Genomic DNA, 25,507 nt, shown 5'->3' with positions numbered 1-25,507 from the left:
CAGCATGACAACGCAAACCTTATAAAAGACGGAGACACACCCGGCTTATAGCTTCAGTTAAGCTCGCCTCTCAGACAGCAGCACCTTGCCATAGTCATGCTCAGCCTCATCAAATTGCCACGAGTCTTCACCATCAATCAAGTGCCCAAAGTAAGTTTACCTTCACTCAATCTTTACAATTTTTCGCTTTTTATAAGTGCTAGAAATTTGAAAAAAGAAAAAATTTCAAAGACAAATCTCAAACATGCAAAATGTTGAAAAAGAAACAAACCGCTTTTATATTTGAGAAGTCCTAGTCATGCATTCTTTGTTAAACTCTCAGAAGAGGTGAAAACAAAATTGGTCTTCTCACATTTGGGCAGAGCACTAACTGCAAGTGTTTCTTCATTGAGGTTTTCCATGAGGACGGCATTATTACTGGGTACCGGCACCCCCGGAGCTCAGCCACCGACTGCATCCTGAGCCTCTTCCAGATGACCAATGAGACGCTCAATATCTGGACCCATTTTCTGCCCACCTGGTACAGCTGACAATTTTTTTTCTCTTGTTTTTCTTTCACTGCAAAGTTGTTTTCACCCCCCTGCTGTGCGCTTGGAAAGATTGACAACATGCGACACACCTGACAGAATTTAGATTCAGCTGGCAGGTGGCCTGGTTTGTACATGAGGTGACAGCTGAGCGATCAAGTACAGTCTTACATCATAGTTACTGAAGTCTTTCTACTATTTTCTCCGTTTACTAAATAAAAATATTAATACAGAAGCAAAGCTGAGCAGAAAAGCAGCGCTCCCGGCTGTGCTGACCCGGCTGTGAATAAAGGGGCAGCAGAGAAGCAGCTTTTTAAAGCAGAGAAGAGTGTACGTGATTTTACACTCCCTCCTGACCAGCCTGGTCGGATTCATGAAAGAAGGAATCTTGCACATCTTGTAAAGCTCGTAGGACTCTGAGTTTTCTAGAATTTTCTTTGAATATTTGCTTACCTTATACCTTCGTGGCATTTTCTGCAGTCGGACCTAAGTCTTATCACCTCTATCAGTACAGTGCGCTTGGAATTCATGTTATGTGCACGTCTTGATGGAGTTCAACAGATGGCAGAGGATCAGTGGCACGTTACAGTACTAATACTAAAAAAAAAAAAGTTTAAAAGTAGCGTGGCCAGTTTTCACAGAATGGAGATCAAAAGGCTCACGGGACCTGCAGCTTCAGCAGCATCTGTTTGCACTGACTTACGTAACACGAGGACTGAATATACACAGATGTTTGTTGTGATTTCAGCAACGATGCGGGTCCCCCATCACCGTGCCTCCCTGTCACTGTCATTTTGCGTATGACGATGCTCAATCTTAATATGAGCCTGTTTGTGTTTACACAATTCATTATCAGCACTGTCCTGTTGACCAAAATTTGTGACTATTTGGGACGAAGGAGGATTACAAAGCTTTCCAGACAACAGACAAAGAAGTTTTCAAATTTGTAAAGTTGATCAGTAACTCATTAAATCTAGTTAGCTCATCATCATTCATCCTGGCATTTACAGAAAACCTTTCATTTTTCTATTTGAGCATAGTTATGATGGAGACTTAATGTCCTTTTTTATACTCAAGACTCAAGTGTAGATGTGGTTTCAGCATGAGCTACACTGATTAGGCAGTGCGTTACGTGAGGGAATTACTAAAATCTGAAAACTGCGATAAGGAATCCAGTCTGACGACTGTGTGCAGTAATTTAAGCCTGTCCAGTTTAAAGCCTGTCAGTTAGCACAACGATAAACCCAACGTAAGAGTTTGCATGACTAACAAACAGAAGTAAAGGTGGACAAAGAAAAATACCGAGGACTCTTTTCTAAAGTAGTTTTGGCTCCTCGGCCTCCTAAACTTGCGATTCCTCTCTGTCTGTTTGACAAACGTGACTCTGTCCATGACTTGTGGCAGCTCTGTAGCTAACGTCTCGATGCTGTTCTTGTTGTGTAAGGATTTAAAGGTACTTCAGAGGCTTCTTTTCCCAGTAGTCGCTCTGCACTTCCTTCCTTCCTTTGATTGCATGGGTGGTTGTGAGTGTCTTTGTGTTCAGATAAGCAAAGGACACATGGGTGTTGGTGTCCAGGGGCTCTATGTAGACCTAGGTAGTAATGAGCAGATCTGTGCTGAAGACTTTTGCATAAACTGCCACAATTAGTTAACTGCTCGGTGATGGGAAAAGCACGAGTAATGTTGATTTGTTAGTGAGGCGCTCTGAGAAGTCGAGGCAGCGACTGCAATACACAAGGCAATACAATATCCTCATGATAGGATAAAAGTGTTTGGAAAGTCAAGTCAGCTGCAGAGGTAACTGCCAAATACATCATTTTCTGAGTAATAAAGTACTTTTTCTACACTGATAGGTGCTACATACAACTTTCTGCTATTATATGTAGGTTTTCTGGCCTCCTTAATGTTGCTGTGTCGCTTCAAAGCACGGAGCCAGCTGGACGTTCCGGCTCCAGTTAATACTTCTGGACACTTAAACACTTATTAGCTTTCTTGCCTTGAGGAAAAGTTTGACTCTCAGGTCTGTGTATAAAATATGGAGCTAGACAGCATAGCGCAGTGTACAGACTTGAAGGGGAAACAGCTGGGATGTCACCTCGTAGTCCTTGAGACTTTGCTTTGTGGTTCTTTAATCCTTCAGCAAACAGAAATGTGAAAAATGACATTCAGTGGTTGTACAGAAAGCCGTGTGAAACATGGGAGCCAACGTGTGTTTACTGTGCTCACAGCTGACATATAGAGTATATTATTTCATATTTATACGTGACCGCAAATGGTATGACCACAGTGAATTCAGCGCTGAGCAGCTTACTAACAAAACAGAGCAATGATAGAAGTTGGGTTTAGTCATCGATGTGCGTCTTTCAGCTTTGACTGCCAGATTCTTTTTTAACCTTATAATTATCAGTTAGCTACAGTGCTCTTTAGTTAATAATTAACCTTTTCCATGTCTGACGAATGAAAGGAAAACCCCACCTAAAGTGTCACCCTAAACAGACTCAGAGCTCTGTTTGCCACGGCTGGAAAATCTGCCATGTTTGTTCAGCAGCATTGATTTGGTGACTATAAAAGCCATAGCATTCGATTTATATCATACCATCAAACTATTCATTAGACCTTCCCGTATGAAAGCACGTGCATCGTGTTTCTCCGTTTCTTCTTCCTGCAGTCTGTCTGTGCACACAGCCCTTTTTGTTCTGAGTACACCATCAAATAATCACACTCCAAAACTAAACGAATTAAAACTACTAAATACTCCTTATAACTAGACGCATCTGTCATAAGCATGTGTTACATCCATTCTGATTTCTTCAACCCAGTTTTTCTCCCGGCAGGTACTTCCTATGGAAACTAGTAACGGTGGTGCTGATGCAGAAAGCGTGGCAGGACTCCTTCACCTGGCCCATGGTGATCTTCCTGTTCACCTGCTGCATTTATCCACTGGCGTCGAGCTGCGCTCACACCTTCAGCACCATGTCAGTGCGGGCACGCCACATCTGCTTCTTTTTTGACTATGGCTCTATCAGTTTCTACAGCCTGGGTAAGTGAAAAACAAAAGCTGTTCGAGGAAGATACACGATGGGTGAATTTGTACTTCTACTCGAAAGGGGCAGGGACGTCCACTGCACAGTAGTGGGTCCACTACATGTTCAGTGAAACCAATGTGGATTCCCTTTTCTAAAGTTCAGGCGCAGTCTAAACTTATGGTAGTTTTCTAGGTCAGATTTTAATGGAATTATGGAGTGCTGGAAGACTAGATTTTCATGCTTATGGTGTGCTCGGCTGCAGGCTCAGCGATCGTCTATTCAGCTTACATTTTCCCCGACAAGTGGGTGAACAGCTCCTTCCACCAGTCCTACATCACCATCACTGTGTTCAACACCGTCATCTGCACCATCCTAGCATGCTACTCCAGGTAAGCTGAAAAAATGACTTTTACATCCCTACTGCTGATGCTGTTTCTATCCTAGATTTATGCTTTTATTATGCAAGACGAGGTGTCTGTACTATGCAATTTAACATGCGAGCCTTCTTAACAGCAGATGGCTTCACTTTGTGCTTTTAACAAAATTTTCCAACTGAAAAAAACATTACGTCCCCAGCTCAAAATCAATTTTTAACTGATTCAAGCCAATCTAAAATCTAAAAGCTCATCTTATGCAAGATGAATAAAATATAAGTGCCTCACTGTGTATGAAAATGAAGGGGGGAAAAACAGGATAGAACCTCTCCATCGCATAAGAGTGCAGATACAATAAAACTAACAACAGTACAGCTTTTTTTTGCGGGTGCATGGTGCAGAACTGAGCACAAACATGCTGCAGGTCCTTTTTAGCCTGTGTGACTGTGTGTTTGATCTAAACGTTTTTGCCCATTTAAAGCTCCAGCTGTGGGTGAAACTTTGAAATGGAAAGCTTTAGAGGAGTCCTCTGAGAAATTCAGTTAAGATCTAACATTTGCATCTTCTCATAATAACACACTAAATGCTTTTTCCTTTTCCCATGCTATACGTAACGCTGTATAGGCGAACATGCATGTTATCGTGTCGTCATTAGCACAGTAACACTTTCTAGGAAGCATACAGTTACGCAGTCAGTGTTTCAACTCCAGCTGAACTAATAAGAAGGAAAATATGTTTATAGCAGTTGGGAGAACCTGGTCCAGGACAACATTGTAATGTGACAACTAACAAATATTTGTCGTCTTTGTATCTCGAGGTTGTACTTGAGTACATGAGTCACGTAAATCTTGTCAAACAGCCTGAGCACCGTGTCTGGTAGAGCACAATGGTGGGCGTGGCTTACATCAAAATCTAGATCATTCTCAGCGACTGCAAATCAGAACTCTTGGAAAATGTAAAGCTTGCTTTGATCATAAGAGGCAAAACACAGTATTCACTTTTCCACGTTTTCCATTTACAGCAATAATCATATTTATTACCTTTATGTACTGGAAAATGTTGGCTTGGTCTAGCTAATGATTGTTCTTTCACTTATCTCTCCCACCGCTAAGGCTTGGCTTACCATTTCTACAGTATAATCACGACATCATTAAGAGGTAAACAAAACGTATTTGCTAACAATCTGCTCCTCCGTCTCGTTTATCGTCCTCTGAACTGTATTTTTCATTACATTGTCATTATTTAAATGCAAGGTGCCTACGTAAAACATGCGAGTCATCTATTTAAAGTATTGACAAGTCTTCGGACACACCACAGTAGGTGAATGGAATTTCGAAGGTGCAATTGAGCAACTTGCTTCTTAACACAACTGTTGTTATGTATCTGTAAATGGCGTGGTAAATGGCCTGTATTTGTATAGCGCTTTTCTAGTCCCTAAGGGCCCCAAAGCGCTTTACACAACCTGTCATCCACACATTCACACACTGGTGATGGCAAGCTACATTATAGCCACAGACACCCTGGGGCGCACTGACAGAGGCGAGACTGTAACTATACGGACCAGCCCTGAACGGTGACTGACTCCAAGCACAGTTTCAATTGGAGCAGGTTGGAGGAGCTGACACACAGGGCAGCTAAACGTGTTCTGTAACAGCCTGACTCACTGACTCAAAGTCAATCCTGGCTTCACGCAACAATAGGAAAGGAGCGTGCACTGCATTAACGTGCTGCTCAGAAAACATTTCATGGTCCACATGCTTCGTAAATTTAAATATATTTGCGTGTATTTATATTTTGAGTTGTTTAAAGAAAGATTTGTTTTATTATCATTTCTGGCTCATTCAAGCTGTTTTCAGCTGTAATTCCATTCTAATTTATGTTCTGTTTAAAAAATGTAGCAGGTTAATAATCAGTTCTTACATAATGTTTTCATTATCGATGATGATTCTGTTTCTGTTTCTGTAGAGCTTCCTCCACTGAAAATGCCTTTCTTTCTTTTTTTTCCCCTCCAGATTCCCTGAGTACCAGAGTCCAAAGTTTAGCAAATGTCTTAGAGTCGTAGCCTTTGCCTACCCTTACCTGTTTGACAACATTCCTCTGTTCTACCGAGTAAGGCACTTTAAACATCCACTTGCCTCACAAGACACACCTGAAACACTATAAAGCAAAATATGCGGTTAGTTCTAGAGAGGTAACCATACAATAGGTAACAGACTGAAAGCATGTGTGTGTTTGTAATTTTCTGTGTGAGTATCATCTTCAAACTTCTTTGCTACACCAAAAAACACAGCATTTTTTAAGGGTTTTTGACCCTGGTGCTCAATGTTCCACTTCCATTTGTATAACTTAGCCATCAACGCTACCTCAGATTTAACTTTAAAGCTGTTGCTGCTTTAAATAAACAAAAATAACAATTATTTCCCTTACACAAGTTATGCAGAAGTTAATTTTATCATCACACTGCCTTTGAAAGTTTAGCCAGCAAACACTGACGCGAAACAACAGAAAAACGTTGGCAAATAGCATCAGTAGATGGCTACACAGAAGCTATATAGTACGGGGCTAATATTCCAATACATATTCAATATATTGCTGCATCCTTGGTATAATAATCTAAAATTATGTATGTTACAGGGTAAAATTCACAGCTACTACAGAAAAGGGCATAATAAACAGATAAAAATCACTAACCCCTGAAGAAAATATTTTATTATATCATAAAACAATAAACTCCTTTTATTGAAGGCGGTAACCTTCTATAAAATGACGTAACCCCTTCAGTGTATATCAAGAGGAGCCGAGTATTTTCTTTGAAAGACTTACAAAGCAGAAGCCAATTGCTCATGTTTGGAACCCACCTGAATACTTTACAACCAATTAGCTCCCTGTTTAGATACATGCGTTTAACATTTATGATGAAAACAATATCATAAATATCATAAATGTGAACAATACTCTTGTTTTTTTCTCAATCTGCGTTTATGACATGAAAGCAGCTCCACTGGCAGATGCAGAGAGTTTGACCCTCATTAAGAAATTTTGGGGTGTTAAAGTAAAAAACAGTCATCGGCTATTTAACCATTGAAGTTAAAAGCGATTGTGCTGTCGTGTTCGCAGGTGCTCCTGTGTAAAGGGGAGGGCTGTACAGATAACGCTACCAACATCCTCCACTACTACCACATCACCCTGGCTTTTCTCACTGCTTTTCTGTTTGCCACCCATTTACCCGAGCGCCTGGCACCCGGAAGCTTCGACTTCATAGGTAAACCAGATCTGACGAGCACTCTTTATAATTATTAGCATGTTTAGCTTTTTCGGCCTGTTTACTGATAGAGCGTTATCGCCGGTTCCTCTTAGCTGTACATAGAGTTTCACAAAAACCCCCAAAGTAAACCACTGTACACAACCTGCTCAGCACTGAAAGGAAGACAGACAAAGGAGACATTTACAAGCTACTGAAAGCAGAGATCCATGAAAGAACTTTAACTACTGTCTCTTTGTTGGCAAAGATTACGTTAAAAATGCTCTCTGCATCGCTGTATTGTGCTGCATTTCTTGTCTTTTCCTTCAGCATGAAATTTTTTTTAGCTTTTTTGAATGGTCAATGTACTATTTATTATAAGTCATTTGTTTTGGCTATTTTTTTGCAATAAGTCTGTGATTTTCACGTCTTTATGGTTTTTGTACTTCAAATAAAGTGAATTTTAATGCTAATTTCTGATCCTAAGGTGAGGTTAATAAGCATTCACCAACACTAAGGGGTAATTAATCAGTGACAAAAAGATCATAAAGAGTTCCAACGGAAAAACATCCATCAATTATAAACCAAACCAGCATTGAACAAATGTTTGACTAGTTTGACTTAATCATTTTCCAGCACTGCACTTTATTAAGTGGATATTAAAAAGTATTGTCTCTGCTGTGCTACAACAATAATGCATAATCACCTCTGTTTTTTCACATATCCTGTGTTAATGTTGTGCTTCCAATGTGAATCATTTGCTCAGTGCTGAACGTTTGCAGTCTACCTCTTTCCTCTAACAAACACATATCAACTGCTCCCTCTGCAGGTCACAGCCATCAGCTTTTCCATGTGTGCGCCATCCTCGGCACCCACTTCCAGATGCAGGCCATGGAGCAGGACATGACGATACGCCGTTCCTGGCTCGTGGAAAACTCAATCCCCATCACATTTGCCAACTCAGTGGGTCCGGCGCTGCTTTGTGTGGTGTTGAATTTGGTTGTCATCTTCCTCTACAGCCTACCTCTCCTCTTGGGCCCAGTCTGCAAAGACAAGAAGTACAGTAGAGGACCAAAGAAAGACACAAACTGCCCCCACAGCTGAACCTCCAGCTTCATTGGTCATGGTTTAAAGGGCTTTAACTCATCCAAATCATACACTTTATATGGTCCCAAGACTAAAGAAATTGCATTATGGGTAATATAAATGGTATAACATAGTGAAGGGTGCACCAGATGAGGAACTGACATGATGTTTAAATGAATCACGGTTGCATTTGGCCTTTAATTATCAATGAGATGCCTGCTGCTGTGCTGATAGGCTGAAAATATAGGTGCAAGGTACACAAACATAGCATGAAAATTAACAACGTGTTTGTTAAGTTTCATAATATGTAACGACTTTTAAATGTTTCTGAGGAAACCTGTTTCTACATGAAGCTACAAATGTAGCAGGTTAGCTACATTACGAGGCAGCGCATGTGTGTTTATCTTTTTGCTTCTCCGATTTCCACACTTGTGGTGTATGAAGAGACTGCAGGGAACAAAAACTATGTAAAATACTGTTTTTTCCCTTTCAATTGCAGGTTTTGATGCTGAACTGACAATGTGCCTTTTCATGTTTCTCATGACTGCCGTTAAGTTAAATGTGACATCAGTCAAATAATGCACATCAAACAAATGAAGCAGTTTTGTTCAGGGAGATCAGATGTTGTTTTTTTTTAGTTTAAACTTCAGCTTAATAGACTGACAGTGTGGTCACTGAGCACAGAGCTGATGTCCTCTGAGTCATTTATTTCCCTCAGAATGTCTGATGTTTCTGGTGTTACATTTTCCTGGATTACAAAACAGAGTATTTAAGAACAAAGTTATTTATTATGAGTTTTTCATATAAACTGTAAACTACGATTGTCTGTGTCCCTTTTATTTTAATTAGGAGCATCCTGTTGCATAATGCTGGCACATTAGTGTTTATCCTACAAGTATTTACATCCTATAACAGGGTGACCAGATCCCAATAAACTAAATGTGGGACAAACAGTTTGTTTGTCTGAGAGAAATATATGAGTATGAGTGTGAGACATGTGAGGCCTGGAGTGTCCAACCTAAAAGAATAAACAGATGTAAGCTATGCAGGTCAAATGTGAGGGCCAAATATAGTATTCGAATACATAGTATTCATATGGGCAGAGTCATGTGAGCAAAAGCAGGACAGCAACCTGCTTGCATCTACAAAAAATGGCCTGCTAACACTGATTGCAACTTGTGGTGACTAAATGGTTACCCAGATTGTGGATGTTTTAAAGTCACAACCACTTTTGATCCCAAGGTAATTGCACAGGTCGTCTGATAAGAGGCAACTTTTCTGCAAACACTTGTAGCCTGAGTTGGACTGGCTGGAATCACTCTCAGAGAGATTTTCAAAGGGTTGCCAACCACTGCTGTCTAATTTCGAAATGCAGACATGCCAACATGTCGCCAAGACTGCTGGCAATCATGGAAAATGACTCCCACCTTCTTCATAACACACTGGACAATATGAAGAGCAGTTTCAGCAACAGATTCCTTCAACCTTGCTGTCTGAGGGAACAACGCAGGAGTTTGTTCCTTCCTGCTGCTATCACTCTCTTTAGTTCATCCACTTGGGTCAGACCCACACATACTGAACCAGACTAAACATTGCTCACTGCACTCTGTCACTTTGTACTCCACAATGTATACTTGCACACCTGTACACTAATATCTTTAATATCACAGAAATATTAGTTAATAGTGTCCTTTTATATTCATGTATATAGTTATATTTATATCTCTATAAAGAGAAAATTCATTTTATGTGATTTGTTGTATGCATGCTGCTGTGACAATTCACAGTAGCATTCTTTTCTGGGATTAACAAAGTTTCTCTGATTCTGATCAGTCTGCACAACTCGAGGGGACTCGACTCAACTGCCTGTCAGTTGGTTGTTTTCTGGTTATATACCGACAGAACAGGACTGTTACTGAGCATAACCCATATGGAAAAGAGATATATAAATCTTATAAAGTTTGTATCTGTCTTGTGTGAAACTTGTATGAAAAGCATACGAGAGTGAAAACAGATATAAGATCCCTAGAAAAATTATATAAATGAAACTTGTATGTTTAGGATACTTAGTAAAATAATATATGAAAGTGGCCACTTTCCTGAGTAAATCATATAAGCCTTATATGATTCACTATATGAAGTAGGCCACATCTGATGCAAGTCTTTTATAAGTTTTTTCTATTTCTTTTCCATATGTGAGAGCTAAACGTGGATTTCTGTCTTTGTGCCCAATAACAGATAGGTGATTTCCAAGGACCCATTCAAACAGACTTATAGTAGACTGACTCCCTCTTATGGCAACATTTGGCAGGTTTCAGTGACAAGCTCATTTTATAACTTTATACAATGTAAAAATTATTTATCCATTAACTTTCTTATTGAATAAATGTATACTGCCAATGTTTAACTGGGAATGTTTGCAATAACACTGTGTAAACAACCATGGCAGACCCAGTGGCATTTTAACCATTCTTTATTAATACTGGATGGTTGCTGTTCACAATACACGTAGAGCTGCAGCTCTCCCGCTGCCCGCTCAACACCACCACAACAACAACGCCAACCACAGGACCCAGTACAATGTTTAATTCGGCGGGGCGTAATTGCGGATGCCGTGCAGGTGCGTCCGCCTCCTCTGCACGGCACCACAGGCCACGCCCCACCACACACTGTATCATGGAGTGTATCGTGGTAATTCCCACCTGTACTATTTGGTCACTCCATATCATGATCCTCTCCTGTGTGAAACTGAAAACAATGATAACTTGGGAAAAGCACTGGAAACTGACTTTCACTGACTTCACACACTTATAAGCACTTTTCCAGTCTTGTTGCATTTCACATGTGGTAACTTCCATGATATTCATATTTATTTTGGTCAGAAAATGACATGTTATCCTGCAAATGACCCATGAAGAAAGCCTTTCTGCTTTCTTCACAGCCGTTAAAGGCCAAATTTTAGAAAAGTGTCTGCCATGTACTGCTAATTTTTGTATACTACAGCCAATCAAAATAAGAGACTTTGACTCAGAGGGTGGAATGAGGGGACCAAAATGCTGTGCTGTCCCACAAAATTGTAACATCTGGTCACCCTTATAATGCCAGTACCCGAAAGGAGTTTGCATCGTGTCAACATTTTTCCATAATAAAGAGACCCAGTGAGGCCTACTACAATATAAATGCAACCTTTATCTACCGTTTGTGTAATTCTTCAACCAAATAAACAGATTGCACTAAAATAGGGGGGGCATTGGGTATAAAATGTAACAGAATACAGGAGATCAGGCAGGTGTCTGACGCTTAGACGACTCACTGAAGTGTTGGAAAAAATAAACTGTCGAACTAATTAATTGCAGATTAATTAGAAAAACGAGTTATTTCCCCAAATAGTCACTCTAATATATTGTCACCCAAGTCCCCCTTCTTTAACGTCTCAGGTGTAATTTAATTAAGGTTAATTACTAGTTTCAAAGTTCAGAAATAAAACAGAAGTTAAATGTTACGACATTGCTCTAAAAAATAGGAATGAAGAGGAAAGTCATGCTAAACTTGTGAAAATACAGCTTACCAGATTTTCGGACCTGTCTGTTTGATCCAGAGCTAGTAACGGAGTTAGGAGGGGGAGAGGATGGAGGCGGGACTTCCGCTGCAGAGTATTGAGATTGGCTGGAAGTTCAGATTTTCGGAAGAACGTTTACAAGAGGGAAATTTTCAAATCGAGAAGAGGCGCTCGTGAGAACAGCGGAGAGGGTGTTCACAAAACAAACAATGCAAAGACCGGGGTCAGTATTATCATCGTTTACACGTCTAACAGTGAACAGGTAGCACATTATAAATGAGAGACGTATTAAAAGGACGTTAGTTTACGGTTGTTCTCTGAAAAGGGAGCTTTGAGATTATCGCCGCGTAATTAAAACCGTCTGGTAACTGCTCAACTGGCTTCCAAGCTCAGATTCAACTCCTCGGCTGTTTCTGACAGTGTTTGCTACACTTTTTTTAAACCTAAAGGGTAGCGTGACTTCGGTTTGCTTAACGTTCAAAATATAATATCGAGTAAGAAATAAAATTACGTTACCGTGGTTAGCGAGTTAGAAGCTAACTTGGCTAGCTAGTTAGCGTAATTCATAAGAAGACTCCATTCATCATACACGTCAGACCCTCACTGACAGTTTTTTTTTTTTTTTAACCTTCCGCCTACCTACCCCTGTCTAACTGTGTAGTTTGGCACTTTAAGCACACGTCTGTTTCTACATAATACCGCACAAGACACACACACGTTAAGATAGGTCGGTTATTCCGTAACTAAATAATGTGTTTGGTGTTGATGGTGTTGTACTGACACTTCCAGCAAAGGGAAGACTCCTCGGAGGCCTGGGCCAAAGAAGGCGTCCAACACAGAGAGAGATCCTGTGGGAGTAAGTGAACTTATTTACTCATTATTCATGAAACTAAAGTATAATTAATGGAGAAGCCATTACTGTCAAATCCTCTTTTTTTGTAGTTTAGTGCTTCGTGTAAACAAAGACAAGACAAGGTGATCGATGTAGTTCTTTACAGCTGCCAGTGCTTGTGACAGATAATTGCTGTTTTTCAAACAAAAATGAGAAAAAGGTGACTTATTTCAACCTTTTTGAGCCCTTTGTTATGACCATGCCAGTTAACTGTTGAGATTTGTTGTCTTGCTTATCGTATTTGTTAGTAAACTGAATATTTGGAGCAAAATGGCAAACTGGATTGTTACTTGGACTTGAGTTAGAAAAGTTTGACACATTTTCCCAGTGTTCTGGGGTTTCAGAAACTAAACAGTTAATCATGTGACTGATTGACTTAAAATCTTCTAGTCTAAAGAATTGTTAGTTACAGTCCTGTTGAATAATTTTGTCCGTTTTAAGCTCACAGACAGACTTCAAATCCATATATGTCCGTGAATTACCCTCCATCATGGTGGAGGGCTTTGTGTGTTCCAGTGATCACAGGGGTTATGTTTTGTTTCTAGTAGGGTCTCCAGACAAATTGGTCATGCGTGGGTGCCAAACAAAGAGCTTTTATAAAAACAACATTTATTGTAGGTGTACTGCCGTATACGGCCCCTTGGATCAGAGGATGAGGAATGCTGTGTTGAGATGATCAGCAGCACCACCATTCAGCTGCATGCTCCTGATGGTCTTAAAGCTAACCGAAATGGGGAATACAAGGAGGTAAGTGTGTTTTATAAAAATGTAAAACAAGCTGGCCACTCATACTTGATTAGTATCCCCCCCCCTTTCATGAGCTCAGTTTATCGCTGTTAAACTGTGCTGAAAATCACAAAACAATACTGAACCCAGCAAATACCTGAAAGCGGCTACCAAAGAATTTTTTCGACAGCGATTTCATAAATTATAGTAACTGCTATTATTGTCTCTATTCTTCTTAATACCATTGATGTATGTTCTTGTTTGTTTACCCTTCAGACACAGTACTCCTTTAAGAAAGTATTCGGTATTAACACCACTCAGTTGGAGTTGTTTGAGGATGTTGCCAAGCCACTGGTAGAGGATCTAATTCACTGTAAAAATGGTAAGTCACTTGACATGTGTAATGTGTACTTTGAAGACTTGCCAAAAGATTACTGCTAGTTTGCCGTGCTGGTTCTCTGTGTGAGTCTCTGTGAGAGTTGCTTTACTGTGATGTTGCAATATCCTACCTACCTTCACCACAGGTCTGTTGTTTACGTATGGTGTTACTGGAAGTGGTAAGACCTTCACTATGACTGGCTCACCTGGAGAAGGTGGTCTTCTCCCCCGTTCTCTAGACATGATCTTCAACAGCATTGGACCCTTTCAGGCTAAAAGATTTGTAAGACTGAACAGTTTTGTTTTTGTTTTTTTGCAGAGTGAGGCATTTACTGAAATTACCGAATATTTGTTTTAAACCTCTTCAGGTGTTCAAACCAGATGATAAAAATGGCATGGAGATCCAGAGTCAAGTTGATGCTCTCCTCGAGAGGCAGAAGCGAGACAGTCAGCAGGCAGTGCCCAAAACGCCATCTTCTAGGTAGCTAAGGAGTCATTTTAGTCCACTCTTCACTTTATACTTTCATGGTGGTCACGAGCACTGTTGACATTTGAGTTTAAAGTTTGCATTTCATTGTTAGGTTACTTTTTACTTTCTCTTCTTTCTTTTTTTTTTTTTAGGCAGAAGCCTGACCCTGAATTTGCAGATATGATCAGCCCAGATGAGGCCTGTAAATCGGAGAATGTGGATGAAGACGGTTGTTACGGTGTGTTTGTTTCCTACATTGAGATCTACAACAACTACATCTACGATCTCCTTGAAGATGCTCCGTATGACCCGATCAGACCAAAGTAAGAGATTAGAAATCAACATATGCTTTTGAAACATAACGTCTTGTTAAAAAGCTCTGTGTACAAAGCTACCCGACAGCACCCATACTTGTGGTGCACATGAAGATAGCAGTGTTGAAACTGAGAAAGTATAAAATGATACCATGTTTTTTTTATTTTATTTTTTATTTTTTTTGTGCTTCGTAGGTCTTTACTGACAAATTGTACTTGTAAAAACCCTGTTTTTTGTTAGGTGGCTCGGTGGAAGCACGCCTGTGCGGAGCAATGAGTATGTGTATGTGGCCAGTAAAATTGCATTACACAGTACTGTTTTTCATAGGCATAACTTGGCTGTAGCTGATAAGTTGTTTAAGTAATCAGTGCATTCCCTTCCCATTAATCCAGTCGTCTGTCTGTAGCATAGGTGTAGCTTACTGTTTTGTTTTTTTGTTTGTCTTTGTTTTTTTTCTCCCGCCGTTGTAGTTAATTGGCTCTCTGTCAACGTAGAGGAAACAGTGTCTTTAAACATTTCAAGCTGCTTTTGTGCAAATGCTGTGTGCATGTGTCTGTACCCCTAAATGAATGTGTATGTCTTCCTAGATTGCTTTTTTTTTTTTTTTTTTTTTTTTTAAATTTAAATTTAAATAATGGCGCTAACAATTATTTGGCATCTGGCTTTTGCTGCTTTGCTTACTATACCAACATGTAATTGCGTTACCTCACTGGTGTTTGCTTAGAAATATTTTGAATTTGTTGTAGACCACCTCAATCTAAGATTCTACGAGAAGATCAGAATCATAACATGTATGTGGCTGGCTGCACAGAGGTGGAGGTAAAATCAACAGAGGAAGCTTTTGAAGTCTTCTGGAAGGGTGAGTAGAAGTCAGAACTTGAATGTGTTGAAACATTTTAAACGGTATTGTGTCTGTTTGTTTTTTCTTATGATGGAAATCAGTAAAATATTTAAATCAAACAGTTCTTATGAGTTTGAAAAGAGTACAGATGCTGAGTAAAATGTAAAAAACAATAAAGTAAGTGGTACTAGAAACAACCAGCTGGAGGAAGACTTTGCAACTAATTATGATATTTGGCTGCAAAAGTAAAGATGGGCTGAATATCATTATCATCAAAAGATTCAGAATCTCTGAGCGCAGGGTATAGGGCCGAAAATCAGTATTGGATGACCATGACTTCTGGGCCGCTACAAGGCACTGGATTTAAAATGGGCATTATTATGTGGTTAAAATCCCTGCAGAGGCTCAGAACAACTTTTCACTGCCATCTACAGATCCAGTTTAAAGCCCTATCATGCAAAGAAGCAGCCATATTTGAACATAATCCAGAAATGCTGTCATCTTTTTTTGGGCGGGCCAAAGCTAATTAAAAGAATGGAATGAGGCAAAGTGGAAAACTCATCAGATAAATTGAAATCTGAATTTTTTTTTTTTGTAAAATATAAGCTTTAAAAGAGTTTCTATATTGCATGTAAATGGAGAGCAGTGACTTAGATTTTACAATGTTTGTGCCATGCTGGGATTGCTGATGTACAGCAGAACAATTTTGAGCTTCCTGCAGACATCCTCCTGACTACCAGCAATGCAAATTTGTCCTCTGTAGAGGACCTTTCTAAACCTGAATATCTCCCATCCACTGCATACTACAGAATTACCTCCTTTTGGAATCTACAGAGGGCATTTAGGGTTTTCCAATGATACCAAATGTAAAGGGGTGGGCCTTTGGGAACTTTAGTTTTTTAATCAAGGAACATGGCGGCCATCGCTGCAAGCACATTTTATGGGGAGAACAAAAGTAAGTGCATAAAACTTTTCATTGAGCAATTTTTGGCTATAAATGTTAGCATATTTTAGATGAGGCTCTTAATAACACATTAAAACATAGTATGCTTAATTCTAACCTTTTTAGTATAGTATTGAAGTGTTTAAAAAATGTCCTCCGTAGTGGACATTTGTAGTCATTTCTTCCATTTTGTTCTGGTTTTTTTTTTTTTTTTTTTTTTGTTGTTGTTGTTGTTGTTTTTTTGTTGTTTTTTTGTTGTTTTTTTTTTTTTTAAATGACCAGAAAATGAGTCCTTTTTAGAAGCAGAAATAAATTTATTGCAGTTTGTTGAGGGAAACTCAGATCTTGAGTTGTCTGACGAAGAAGATCATAGGGAATAAGCCCTTCAAGCAGAAAGAAAGGGGAGCATCAGAGACGGTACTCAGACGAAGTCCTCCTGAACTTGCAGTTCTGTACTTTCTTGATCTGGCAATCACCAACTCATGGCTTCAGTATAGCAGTGACTTGCAGGTTTGGGTGAAAAAACCACTAAAATTCCCTGACTTCAAACTGCTCCTTGGTGAAGAGTTGAAGCAAATGTTTGCCATAAAAGTTCAGTTTTACATGCTTGGCCTTCCTATGTCCTCTGCAGTGGACATGTGATATCTAAAAAAGAAAAACCTTTTTTTCCCCAAAAAAATTATTTCTGTCTTTCTGATTACCTTACAAACATTGGGGGATTTTAAAAAAAAAAAAAAAAAAATATTGATTGGACAACTTTTTTTTCCCCTGGTAGTCAGGAGGATATGGCAGCATTTATAATAAGTGATAAATCAAATTAACGCAAATAAATGGAAATTGTAGTAAATTAAAGTTGTTACTGCTGGTTTTTGAGCTCACAGATTGTGTTAATGATCTCCTCTCTGTCCAGGTCAAAAGAAAAGGAGGATAGCCAACACTCAGCTCAACCGTGAATCCAGCCGCTCCCACAGTGTCTTCACAATAAAACTGGCCCAGGCACCGCTAGATGCTGATGGGGACCACATACTACAGGTGACGCGCAGCCCTTATTTAAACATGTTTACATATGTCAGTGATATCGGTATCTTCAATTATACCTTTTTATTCAAAGAAAGACCGATGTTTTTGTTTTTTATAATGCTTGGTGATGCTGACACAATGTCACTGAACAACAGGACAAAAACCAGGTGAATGTGAGCCAGCTGTGTCTGGTTGACCTGGCCGGCAGTGAGCGCACTAACAGGACCAGAGCAGAGGGAAGCCGTCTCCGTGAAGCGGGTTTGTCTGTTGTTTGTGTTTTTGTTTTTTTTGTTGTTGTTGTTGTTTTCAGCTTTTCTAATGTTAACCACATTCTGAAAGTTTCTTTATGTAGAAATCACTTTTCTTAGGAGACCAAGCATTTTTAGTGATGTCTCATTTGCAGGAAATATTAACCAGTCCCTGATGACGCTGCGCACATGTATTGAAGTCCTGCGTGAAAATCAGATGTGTGGAACTAATAAGGTTCGTGTTTTATCATTTTCCCACCTCCTTGATCTCTGTTTTTAACATTTGTTGTTGTTTGTTTTTTTTGTTTTTTGTTTTTCATTCATTGCAGTTTCAGAGCTGTTGTTTTCTTTCAGATGGTGCCATACAGAGACTCCAAAGTTACCCATCTATTTAAAAACTACTTTGATGGGGAGGGAAAAGTCAGGATGATTGTTTGTGTCAACCCAAATGCTGATGACTATGAAGAAACTGTGGTAAGACATTTTCTTTTCGTGTGGTAGAATGGCCTGCATGAGCAAACTTTTCTTTTGCAGCCTTGCTGGATGCTTTATGAAATAATGTGTGTACTTTATTGATCCCCGTGGGGAAATTCCTCTCTGCATTTAAACCATTCACTCAGTAAAGCAGTGGGCAGCCATTGGGCACCCGGGGAGCAGTGTGTAGGGACGGTACCTTGCTCAGGGGTACCTCAGGGTAGCCGTTCAGTGGATTCGAACCCCCGACCTTCCGATCATGGGGCCACCACTCCACCTACTGAGCTGTCCCTGCCAAGTAGACTATTTCTAAAGAGTCCTCCATATTGTGTGTTGCAGTTGGTGATGCGCTTTGCAGAAATGACCCAAGAGGTAGAAGTGGCACGGCCGGTTGACCGTCCAATATGTGGCCTTGCTCCTGGACGCAGGCACAGAAACCAGGCTTTCAGAGACGAGCTCTCACGTCGTCTGGAAGAACGAGGAGGGCCCAGCAATGCTGGTAGATCACCTTCAAGTCTCTGCTGCTTGCTCATTGTGCTGTTATTATGCTGCATTCATACATTTAAACTTAAAGCAATCGGAGATGTTTTATTTTTTGTATGTTACTCAGTTTAAACAATCTTTACCATATCTGATTCTCATAGTAGATGACAGAGTTCTGATGACTCAGCTTATAGAAAGCCTTCCAGATTTACCTACTTGCGAGCTGGTCGACCCAGCTGATGACCAGACGCTGCCCCGCATGATTGAGGTCCTGGAAAGGAGGCATCAAATCCGACAGATGATGACAGAACAATTCAATAAAACTGGTACAGGCCATTTGTCTCCATCACGCAAAGTTTGGAATTCCAGGATTAGGCTGTTAGAGCAGATTTATTCGGTACAGCAGTGATGCATCAGTCTGAGTGTTTTCAGTATCTAAATCTTTTTTCTGTAATATGGATTGTTTTTGTTTTCACAAACAAGTAACATTTCTATTTAAAAATAAATATAAATCTACATCTGTTAATATCCGTGTGCTTCTTCCTACAGCTAATACAGTGAAATCCATGCTGCAGCAGTTTGACAGCCAGCTCAGTGCAAAGGATTACTTCCTTCACGATCAACAGAGCAAACTGAATGAAAAAGACAAAGTCATTCTCAGTCAGAAGACAGAGATAGAACGACTGGAGAAAAAGTCCAAAACGTTGGAGTATAAGGTGCTGTCTTCTTTCTACAACTGACACAAAACACATGTTCTTGGAAATGTGCATTCAGTTAATTTTCTTTTAAATAATGGCCTGCATTTAACTGTTTGTGTACGCTGCTCGTCTTCAGATCGATATCCTGCAGAAGACGACGGACATGTACGAGCAGGACAAACGTGCACTTCAGCAGGAGCTGGAGACCCGGGAGCACAGGCTACAGAGCGAGCTGTCAGAGAGGAAGCGCATGGAGCAGCGCATGCAGGGCGCGGTGACGGACACCAGACTCAAGTGGGAGAAGGAGTGTGTAAGTGGAGTTGTTCACTGTTTTGAGCCATTAGGATATCAGGTATTGTAAATTATTTTTCTGCAATCAAACGTTAATTTGCACAATTATAAGTTATATTTTACAATTGCATTTCAAATATGCATTGAGAGCCCTACTGTTTGGAAACATTTGTATGGGTACACACGGAGATTAACCCACATAATCTACCAAAACATGAACAGTGCAATGTAATTATACTAAACTCCACTTTGTAATGTCCCTCAGATCGTTCATGTAAGTTTGTAATTCCAATTGTTAGATATGACACGATCAAATAAGACTTTAAATATTTTCTTGTCCATGGTTTCTGATTAGGAGAGACGGGTGAACGCAAAGCAGCTGGAGATGCAGAACAAGCTGTGGGTAAAGGATGAGAAGCTGAAGCAGCTGAAGGCCATAGTGACGGAGAGCAGCAGCGGTGGCAGCGCTCCCACTGAGCGTCCAGAGAAGCCCGAGAGGCCCTCAAGGGAGAGAGATCGAAACATCCAACAGAAGAGGTCTCCCTCTCCATCACCACTTCCTGTGAGTTATTTGCTGATGCTGCATGTTTCGCCAATGTGCACCTAATCATTCTGTCAACCCGATTGAATCAGCATGTTTCTAATCATTGTGAAAATCATGAGCAGGAATCCTGACATGTATACGCTTACTGGTTACATCACTTTGTTTTCTACTTTGTCTGTTGCTCTGTTGTGAATTTGTGTTAATCTGGAGCACCTAACATCCACAATACCTCATCCCTTTCAGGATTTCAGCCAAACTCCTTCCCACCAAAATAAAGCCAGAGTTAGGGTGTTTCAGGACCCCACCTCCACACCATCCTCCTCTGACTATTCTTCAGTAGCCTCCAGCATCTCTAGGTGGGAGCAGAGGTTCCCTGTAGATTCAGGCAGCCAGAATAGGTTCACCGGGACTCCCCAATGCAGGAGCCGGACTCCGGCCACATGCCACAGCACCAGCAGTGTTGGTCACAGGAGAGGCCAGCGCAGGGCCCCAGGCACTGAGGTCCCTGCCACCACTCTTGTCTATGGACTAGACCTAGAGGCAGGCACAAGGGTCAGTGTGTGCTAGAACCTAGATGTTCATCTCTGTGAGCCTGTAGTTTAAGCTTCGCCTTGGTGTAGAACTGCATCTGTGATTCCAACAGCTGTCGCCTTGTTTAGAAATACATTGAGTAGCAGCATCAGTGTAGACTGGTGTGTCTCCTGTCCTCGCTCTTAGGCAGACTGATCTGTCATGCTTGGAAATCTTCTTGGCTTGCATCTTAAGGCTCATGAGTATTTACATCATGTTTGTAGATCTTTCTTTTTCTGGATGCAAACTGCTCTCTAGAAATGCTTTTTTTTTTTTTTTTTTTTTTTTTTCTTGTACTCCAGTAGCAAAATGGCATAAACATGGTATTGAAATGAACAGAAACATCTTTGTTCAAAAAAACCCCCAAAAAACACTGAGTATTAATAGTCTAGGGTCTAGGCCGTTGACAACGGTCCTCCGGAGTTCTCGGTCCTGAGCCTTATAGCAGCACCAGTGTTGCTAATTTTCAAATTAATGCTGAAATTTGCTCAATAAAACTGGATGATAATAAGTCGGCCAACGTGGGTGGGGAAAAGATTGGCTTTTGTAATGGGTGTCTGCATTACAAGATATGCTACCTTTGTGCTTCTTTGCATGCATTGTCATTAATTTCTTAATTCTTTAGAGTGCTATCACTTAATCGAAGGGAATTTTCACACCTATAGTTTGTTTACTCTGGTCTGAATCAGTTAATGACTTTGTAACTTTAAGCTTTCCCCTTTTGATTTGGTTCGCAAGTGGACTTCAAGCAAACCAAAATGCATCACTACAGACCACGCGAGAACGTTCAGTCTGCTAATTGGCCAGATGTGTCTGGGGCGGGAGCAACAAAAGTAGATGCAGGAAGTTGCTGGGTTTTGAACTCTTGGAGAACACAGAATTTGCATTCATTTCACAGCTAGTTGCTGACCCGTACAGATCTTTACACATCTCTATGGGCGATCGTGGCTCAAGAGTTGGGAGTTCGCCTTGTAATCGGAAGGTTGCCGGTTCGAGCCCCAGCTTGGACAGACTCGGTCGTTGTGTCCTTGGGCAAGACACTTCACCTGTTGCCTACTGGTGGTGGTCAGAGGGCCCGGTGGCGCCAGTGTCCGGCAGCCTCACCTCTGTCAGTGCGCCCCAGGGTGGCTGTGGCTACAATGTAGCTGCCATCACCAGTGTGTGAATGGGTGGATGACTGGATATGTAAAGCGCTTTGGGGTCCTTAGGGACTAGTAAAGCGCTATATAAATACAGGCCATTTACCAGGCCATTTAGTACCCTGCCACATTCCAGAATACAAAACACACATGGCTTTTTTTTCCTTGTAAGTAGCTCAAACATGTAAGATGCACCTGCTAGTTTGTTTGGATTGAGGTCGGGTCACATTCAAACCATGAAGAAACCCCTTAGTTCATCTGCATTGGTCTGCACCTGAGTGTGATTACTGTGTTCACAAGTGAACCGCACCAAGGGGGAAACGAACCAGAGTTCAATATAAACTGACAAAACACTGCAGGTGTGAAAACACCCTTTGACAATGTGTATTGCTGGAAGACAGTTAAACTTTTAAATAAACTATTAAACTTTGATTAGAAATTTCCAGAAATAAAGTCTATAATGCATCAACTTCCTGTGACTTCCAGTAATACATTTATTTTCCTAACAAGCTAACACCTTCTAGCGTTTCACCTTCCCTACTAACCTCGACATAGTTTGATTGGAGTCACATGTGAATAACTTCCTGGTTTGTCTTTCTCACATTGGGATCACCAGAAGGCTCTTCCAGTTCATCCAAAACACAGGCGTTCACACTCTGCCGGTGGGGAGAAATGGGTAGACCACAAACCACCTTCTAATTTGGAGTTAGACACTGTCATGCAGCCAATCATACCCAATGCAATCAAGGTGTCCACCCCAAGCGAGAAGGCTCTGTCTAAATGCCACAAGTATGTGCTTAGACATCAAGAGCTTGCCTCTGACGGGGAGATCGAAACCAAACTGATTAAGGTAAAATCAAAAAATGTGACTAATTTTTGGTGTTTGATTTTGATCATTTTAGATGTTGCATGAATTTCACTTGATTACAGTGTTTTAGTGGGACGCTCCTTCCTATTTACTTACAGATTTAATTCTGATAACACTTTCTTCCTCCTCTTTCCTTTTTTTTTTTTTTTTTCCCTTCTTTTTTTTTTTTTTTTGTTCTTGTTGTTTAAACCTCACCAGGGTGATGTGTTTAAGACCAGAAGTGGCGGACAAGCTGTGCAATTTACAGACATTGAGACGCTCAAACAAGTGTGCCCGTTAGCACCAAGGTACAGTATTATGTACAGAAATGTGATATATTTCTGTGTGCACAGAGAAATATGACTATAATACCAAAACATAGCACTTATTAATGCTAATCAAATACAAGTTATTAAATGTTCCCAAATAGAGACTGGGAAAGGTTTGAATCCTTAACTTTATAAGAGAACTGACTTAAAAACAACGCTCTTTGTTTCAGTCGCAAAAGGCGATCAGGATCTGCAGAAGGACCAGCTGAAGGGGAGGACATAGAAAACAGGGTAAGCTCTTAAAAAGCGTAAATACAACCACGAGCAAAACTTTACCTATGCTTTCTAATCCCTGTTCAAACTTTCCCTCCCTAGGCTCCAGCGGCTAGCACAAATTCATCCCATGGGTATCAAAAGTAAGCACAAAGCATGTGTTTGTTTTATGTACTTTAGATTTTGGTTTTCAGTTCAAACTAAACTCTGTTCTTGGTTGTCTTTGTTTTCTTTCTTCCAGACGCAGAAAGCCTTAAATTGCCCTCAATATTTTCATCTTGCTTTTAACATACAAGAATGGGTAATTGTGAGGAAATTGAAGGGAAACTATGCATCTTTTGGATACCAAGTTGGGTCTTTTGTTTGTTTTGTTTGTTTTGTTTTTTAATTCTATCAAATCATATTAGGAATTATTCTGGTGGAATTATCATTTTTTCAGAACAAGAGCAATATTTAAGTTGTAATTGCTGTATTTGTGTTACTTTTTGAATTCTGGAAATATTTCTCCTTAAAAACATGAACAAACTTATAAACACTCTATAAATGGAACTTTTTATGCTTTTGAATGCTTTGTACTATCCAAAGACGACCACATGCCTCTATAGACCGTTGTGCTTCTTTTTTTTTTTTTTTTTTTTTTTTTCTCCTATGTCATTGTTTTTCTTTTCAAAGGTCATTGATTGATCGAATGCCAGACTAAGCATAATGCTGATTATTAAAAAAACAAATTTTAGAATATACTGTGTAGAATTGAAACTGTAAATATTACACTATTATGTAGGTTTTGAACTCGATCCCTGGCCTCCATGTAAATAGGTGTCATGCAACTTTTTACTTTGGCTTATTGAAACATCTCCTAAGACATGTAGCACACTGCTCTTTCTGGTGGCATTAAATTTATTCAAACACCAACATCAAGCCTCATTATGATTTTTTTTATTTTTTTATTTATTTATTTATTTATTTTTTTGGTCCTCAATCACCAAAGAGCGAATGGATTAAACTGACTTTGGTCTTAACCTTTCTAGTCCTGGGATTGACTTCACTTGCCTCCCAAACTCTTAGTTCATCATGGCAAAGATAAAACAAGGTGCTGGAAACATTCCTCAGAGGTTTTGGTCCATCTTGACATGACATCATCGCACAGTTGTTGCAGATTTGTCAGTTGATGTGAATGTGGGTACACTGTGGTCATACTGATGGACACGGTCAACAACAATACTCATGTTACTCAGGCTGTGGTGTTTAAAAGCCTGTGCACGTTGTTGCCTCAGTTTCCTTTTCTTGGGGTTAGAGTCTTCTGGTAGCCCATCTGCTAAAGTTTGATGTGTTATCCATCCAGAGATGCTCCTCTGCATGACTTGCTTGTAACGAATGCTTGAGTATTTGCCTTCTAATCAGCTTGAAGCAGTCTGCCCATTCTCTGTAAAGCCTAGAGAGGATTGTCAACAGCTTTTGAAAAACACAGACAAGCCCATCTGGCACCAACAATCATGTCAAAGTCACTTAAATCCCCTTTATTCCCCCGTACAGTGCTCCGTTTAAACTTGAGTTAGCCTGTGTGTTTAAATGCTTTGAGTTACTGCCATTGGCTGATTGCATTAATGAGCAGCTAAACCTAATGAAGTGGCCAGTGAGCATAGTTCATTGTTGTATTTAGTATTTTTGTTTAATGTGATTAAATTAACAAGAAAAATAATAGTAATGGCTACAGGTTAGTGTGAATGAAGAAGTTACTGAGAATGATCCTTTTGATTATTCTTAAAGGTGGGGGACTAACTGTTATTAACTTGTGTAAAGAGAGATTGCATAAGCTAAAACTCAAACATATATTTCCCTGACAGCTTCTCAGCTTGAGTTCAAGACTTCCTTTTAGACTCGGCACACAGATTGCCTTGCTGACAAGTAGACACTTTATGCTTGTTTGTGCAACATTTTTGGCCTGTCAGCAGGTGAAAAATGTCAAACCAAACTACCAGCTAGACGTACACACTAGCAGCCCTGTCCTCACCTCTGAGAGGAAAAAATCCCGTGGACTGAGGCTCTGCTTGCATTTTGGGATGTATAAAATTCCATCAATATTTATTAACTGCGTTGGCAAAGTCGGTGCAACCGGAGTATAACTGAATTTTCAGATGACAGATTAGGTTATGAGAGCAGCGTGTCATTGATTGCAAAATGTTAAAGCTTGACATCTTTATGGAGCACAGTTGATTCTTTTCCTCCTTATTAATCATTTTATTTTCTTATACTGCTGTTTAAAAGGCTTCTTTC

General features: G+C 40.1%; 2 protein-coding genes and 1 long non-coding RNA gene across 15 annotated transcripts; 2 read left to right on the top strand and 1 right to left on the bottom strand.

Moving 5' to 3' along the window:
- On the top strand, nucleotides 1-9,075 carry LOC146678986 (membrane progestin receptor gamma-B-like). 2 transcript variants are annotated; one of them, XM_085405656.1, is made up of 8 exons: nucleotides 1-150; nucleotides 393-520; nucleotides 3,362-3,567; nucleotides 3,816-3,942; nucleotides 5,040-5,084; nucleotides 5,940-6,036; nucleotides 7,045-7,189; nucleotides 7,998-9,075. In XM_085405656.1, the coding sequence occupies exons 1-8, from the start codon at nucleotides 97-99 to the stop codon at nucleotides 8,270-8,272; spliced, it is 1,077 nt and encodes a 358-aa protein (XP_085261782.1). In that variant the 5' UTR covers nucleotides 1-96; the 3' UTR covers nucleotides 8,273-9,075. The 2 variants fall into 2 exon arrangements, with proteins under 2 accessions (XP_085261782.1, XP_085261792.1); XM_085405666.1 differs by lacking the exon at nucleotides 5,040-5,084.
- Nucleotides 8,072-12,572, bottom strand: LOC146678985 (uncharacterized). The gene is made up of 3 exons (XR_014911693.1): nucleotides 12,330-12,572; nucleotides 11,823-11,920; nucleotides 8,072-8,211 (listed from the first exon to the last, which is right to left on the bottom strand). It is a non-coding gene; the product is annotated as an uncharacterized LOC146678985 (long non-coding RNA).
- Nucleotides 11,946-23,924, top strand: LOC146678984 (kinesin-like protein KIF23). 12 transcript variants are annotated; one of them, XM_085405646.1, is made up of 24 exons: nucleotides 11,946-12,036; nucleotides 12,603-12,669; nucleotides 13,324-13,452; nucleotides 13,708-13,813; nucleotides 13,956-14,092; nucleotides 14,178-14,290; nucleotides 14,431-14,601; nucleotides 14,834-14,869; nucleotides 15,340-15,452; nucleotides 17,288-17,409; nucleotides 17,553-17,655; nucleotides 17,801-17,880; nucleotides 18,000-18,119; nucleotides 18,459-18,618; nucleotides 18,767-18,928; nucleotides 19,152-19,318; nucleotides 19,437-19,610; nucleotides 19,947-20,153; nucleotides 20,379-20,687; nucleotides 22,461-22,694; nucleotides 22,911-22,999; nucleotides 23,191-23,251; nucleotides 23,336-23,376; nucleotides 23,475-23,924. In XM_085405646.1, exons 1-24 carry the CDS (start codon nucleotides 12,023-12,025, stop codon nucleotides 23,488-23,490), a joined length of 2,931 nt encoding a protein of 976 aa, XP_085261772.1. In that variant the 5' UTR covers nucleotides 11,946-12,022; the 3' UTR covers nucleotides 23,491-23,924. The 12 variants fall into 12 exon arrangements, with proteins under 12 accessions (XP_085261772.1, XP_085261706.1, XP_085261699.1 ...); XM_085405580.1 differs by having other exon boundaries at nucleotides 18,764-18,928; XM_085405573.1 differs by having other exon boundaries at nucleotides 14,834-14,875.
- The last annotated feature ends 1,583 nt before the right edge of the window (nucleotides 23,925-25,507 follow it).

Source organism: Rhamphochromis longiceps, linkage group LG1 (assembly GCF_057381845.1).
Source record: "Rhamphochromis longiceps isolate RC_006_pf linkage group LG1, R_longiceps_female_GT1.1, whole genome shotgun sequence".
NCBI classification, from domain to species: Eukaryota; Metazoa; Chordata; class Actinopteri; order Cichliformes; family Cichlidae; genus Rhamphochromis; species Rhamphochromis longiceps.
The sequence above is the reverse complement of the archived record's forward strand: the minus strand, read 5'-3'. Positions and strand labels throughout refer to the sequence as shown.

Excerpts from the sequence above, each read along its gene's own strand:
- LOC146678986 (XM_085405656.1), top strand. The coding sequence starts at position 97 with ATGCTCAGCCTCATCAAATTGCCACGAGTCTTCACCATCAATCAAGTG. Across the intron at positions 6,037-7,044 it reads ACATTCCTCTGTTCTACCGA|GTGCTCCTGTGTAAAGGGGA; the intron begins GTAAGGCACTTT and ends TCGTGTTCGCAG. Across the intron at positions 7,190-7,997 it reads CGGAAGCTTCGACTTCATAG|GTCACAGCCATCAGCTTTTC; the intron begins GTAAACCAGATC and ends CTCCCTCTGCAG.
- LOC146678984 (XM_085405557.1), top strand. Across the intron at positions 13,453-13,707 it reads GAAATGGGGAATACAAGGAG|ACACAGTACTCCTTTAAGAA; the intron begins GTAAGTGTGTTT and ends TTTACCCTTCAG. Across the intron at positions 14,093-14,177 it reads CCTTTCAGGCTAAAAGATTT|GTGTTCAAACCAGATGATAA; the intron begins GTAAGACTGAAC and ends AAACCTCTTCAG.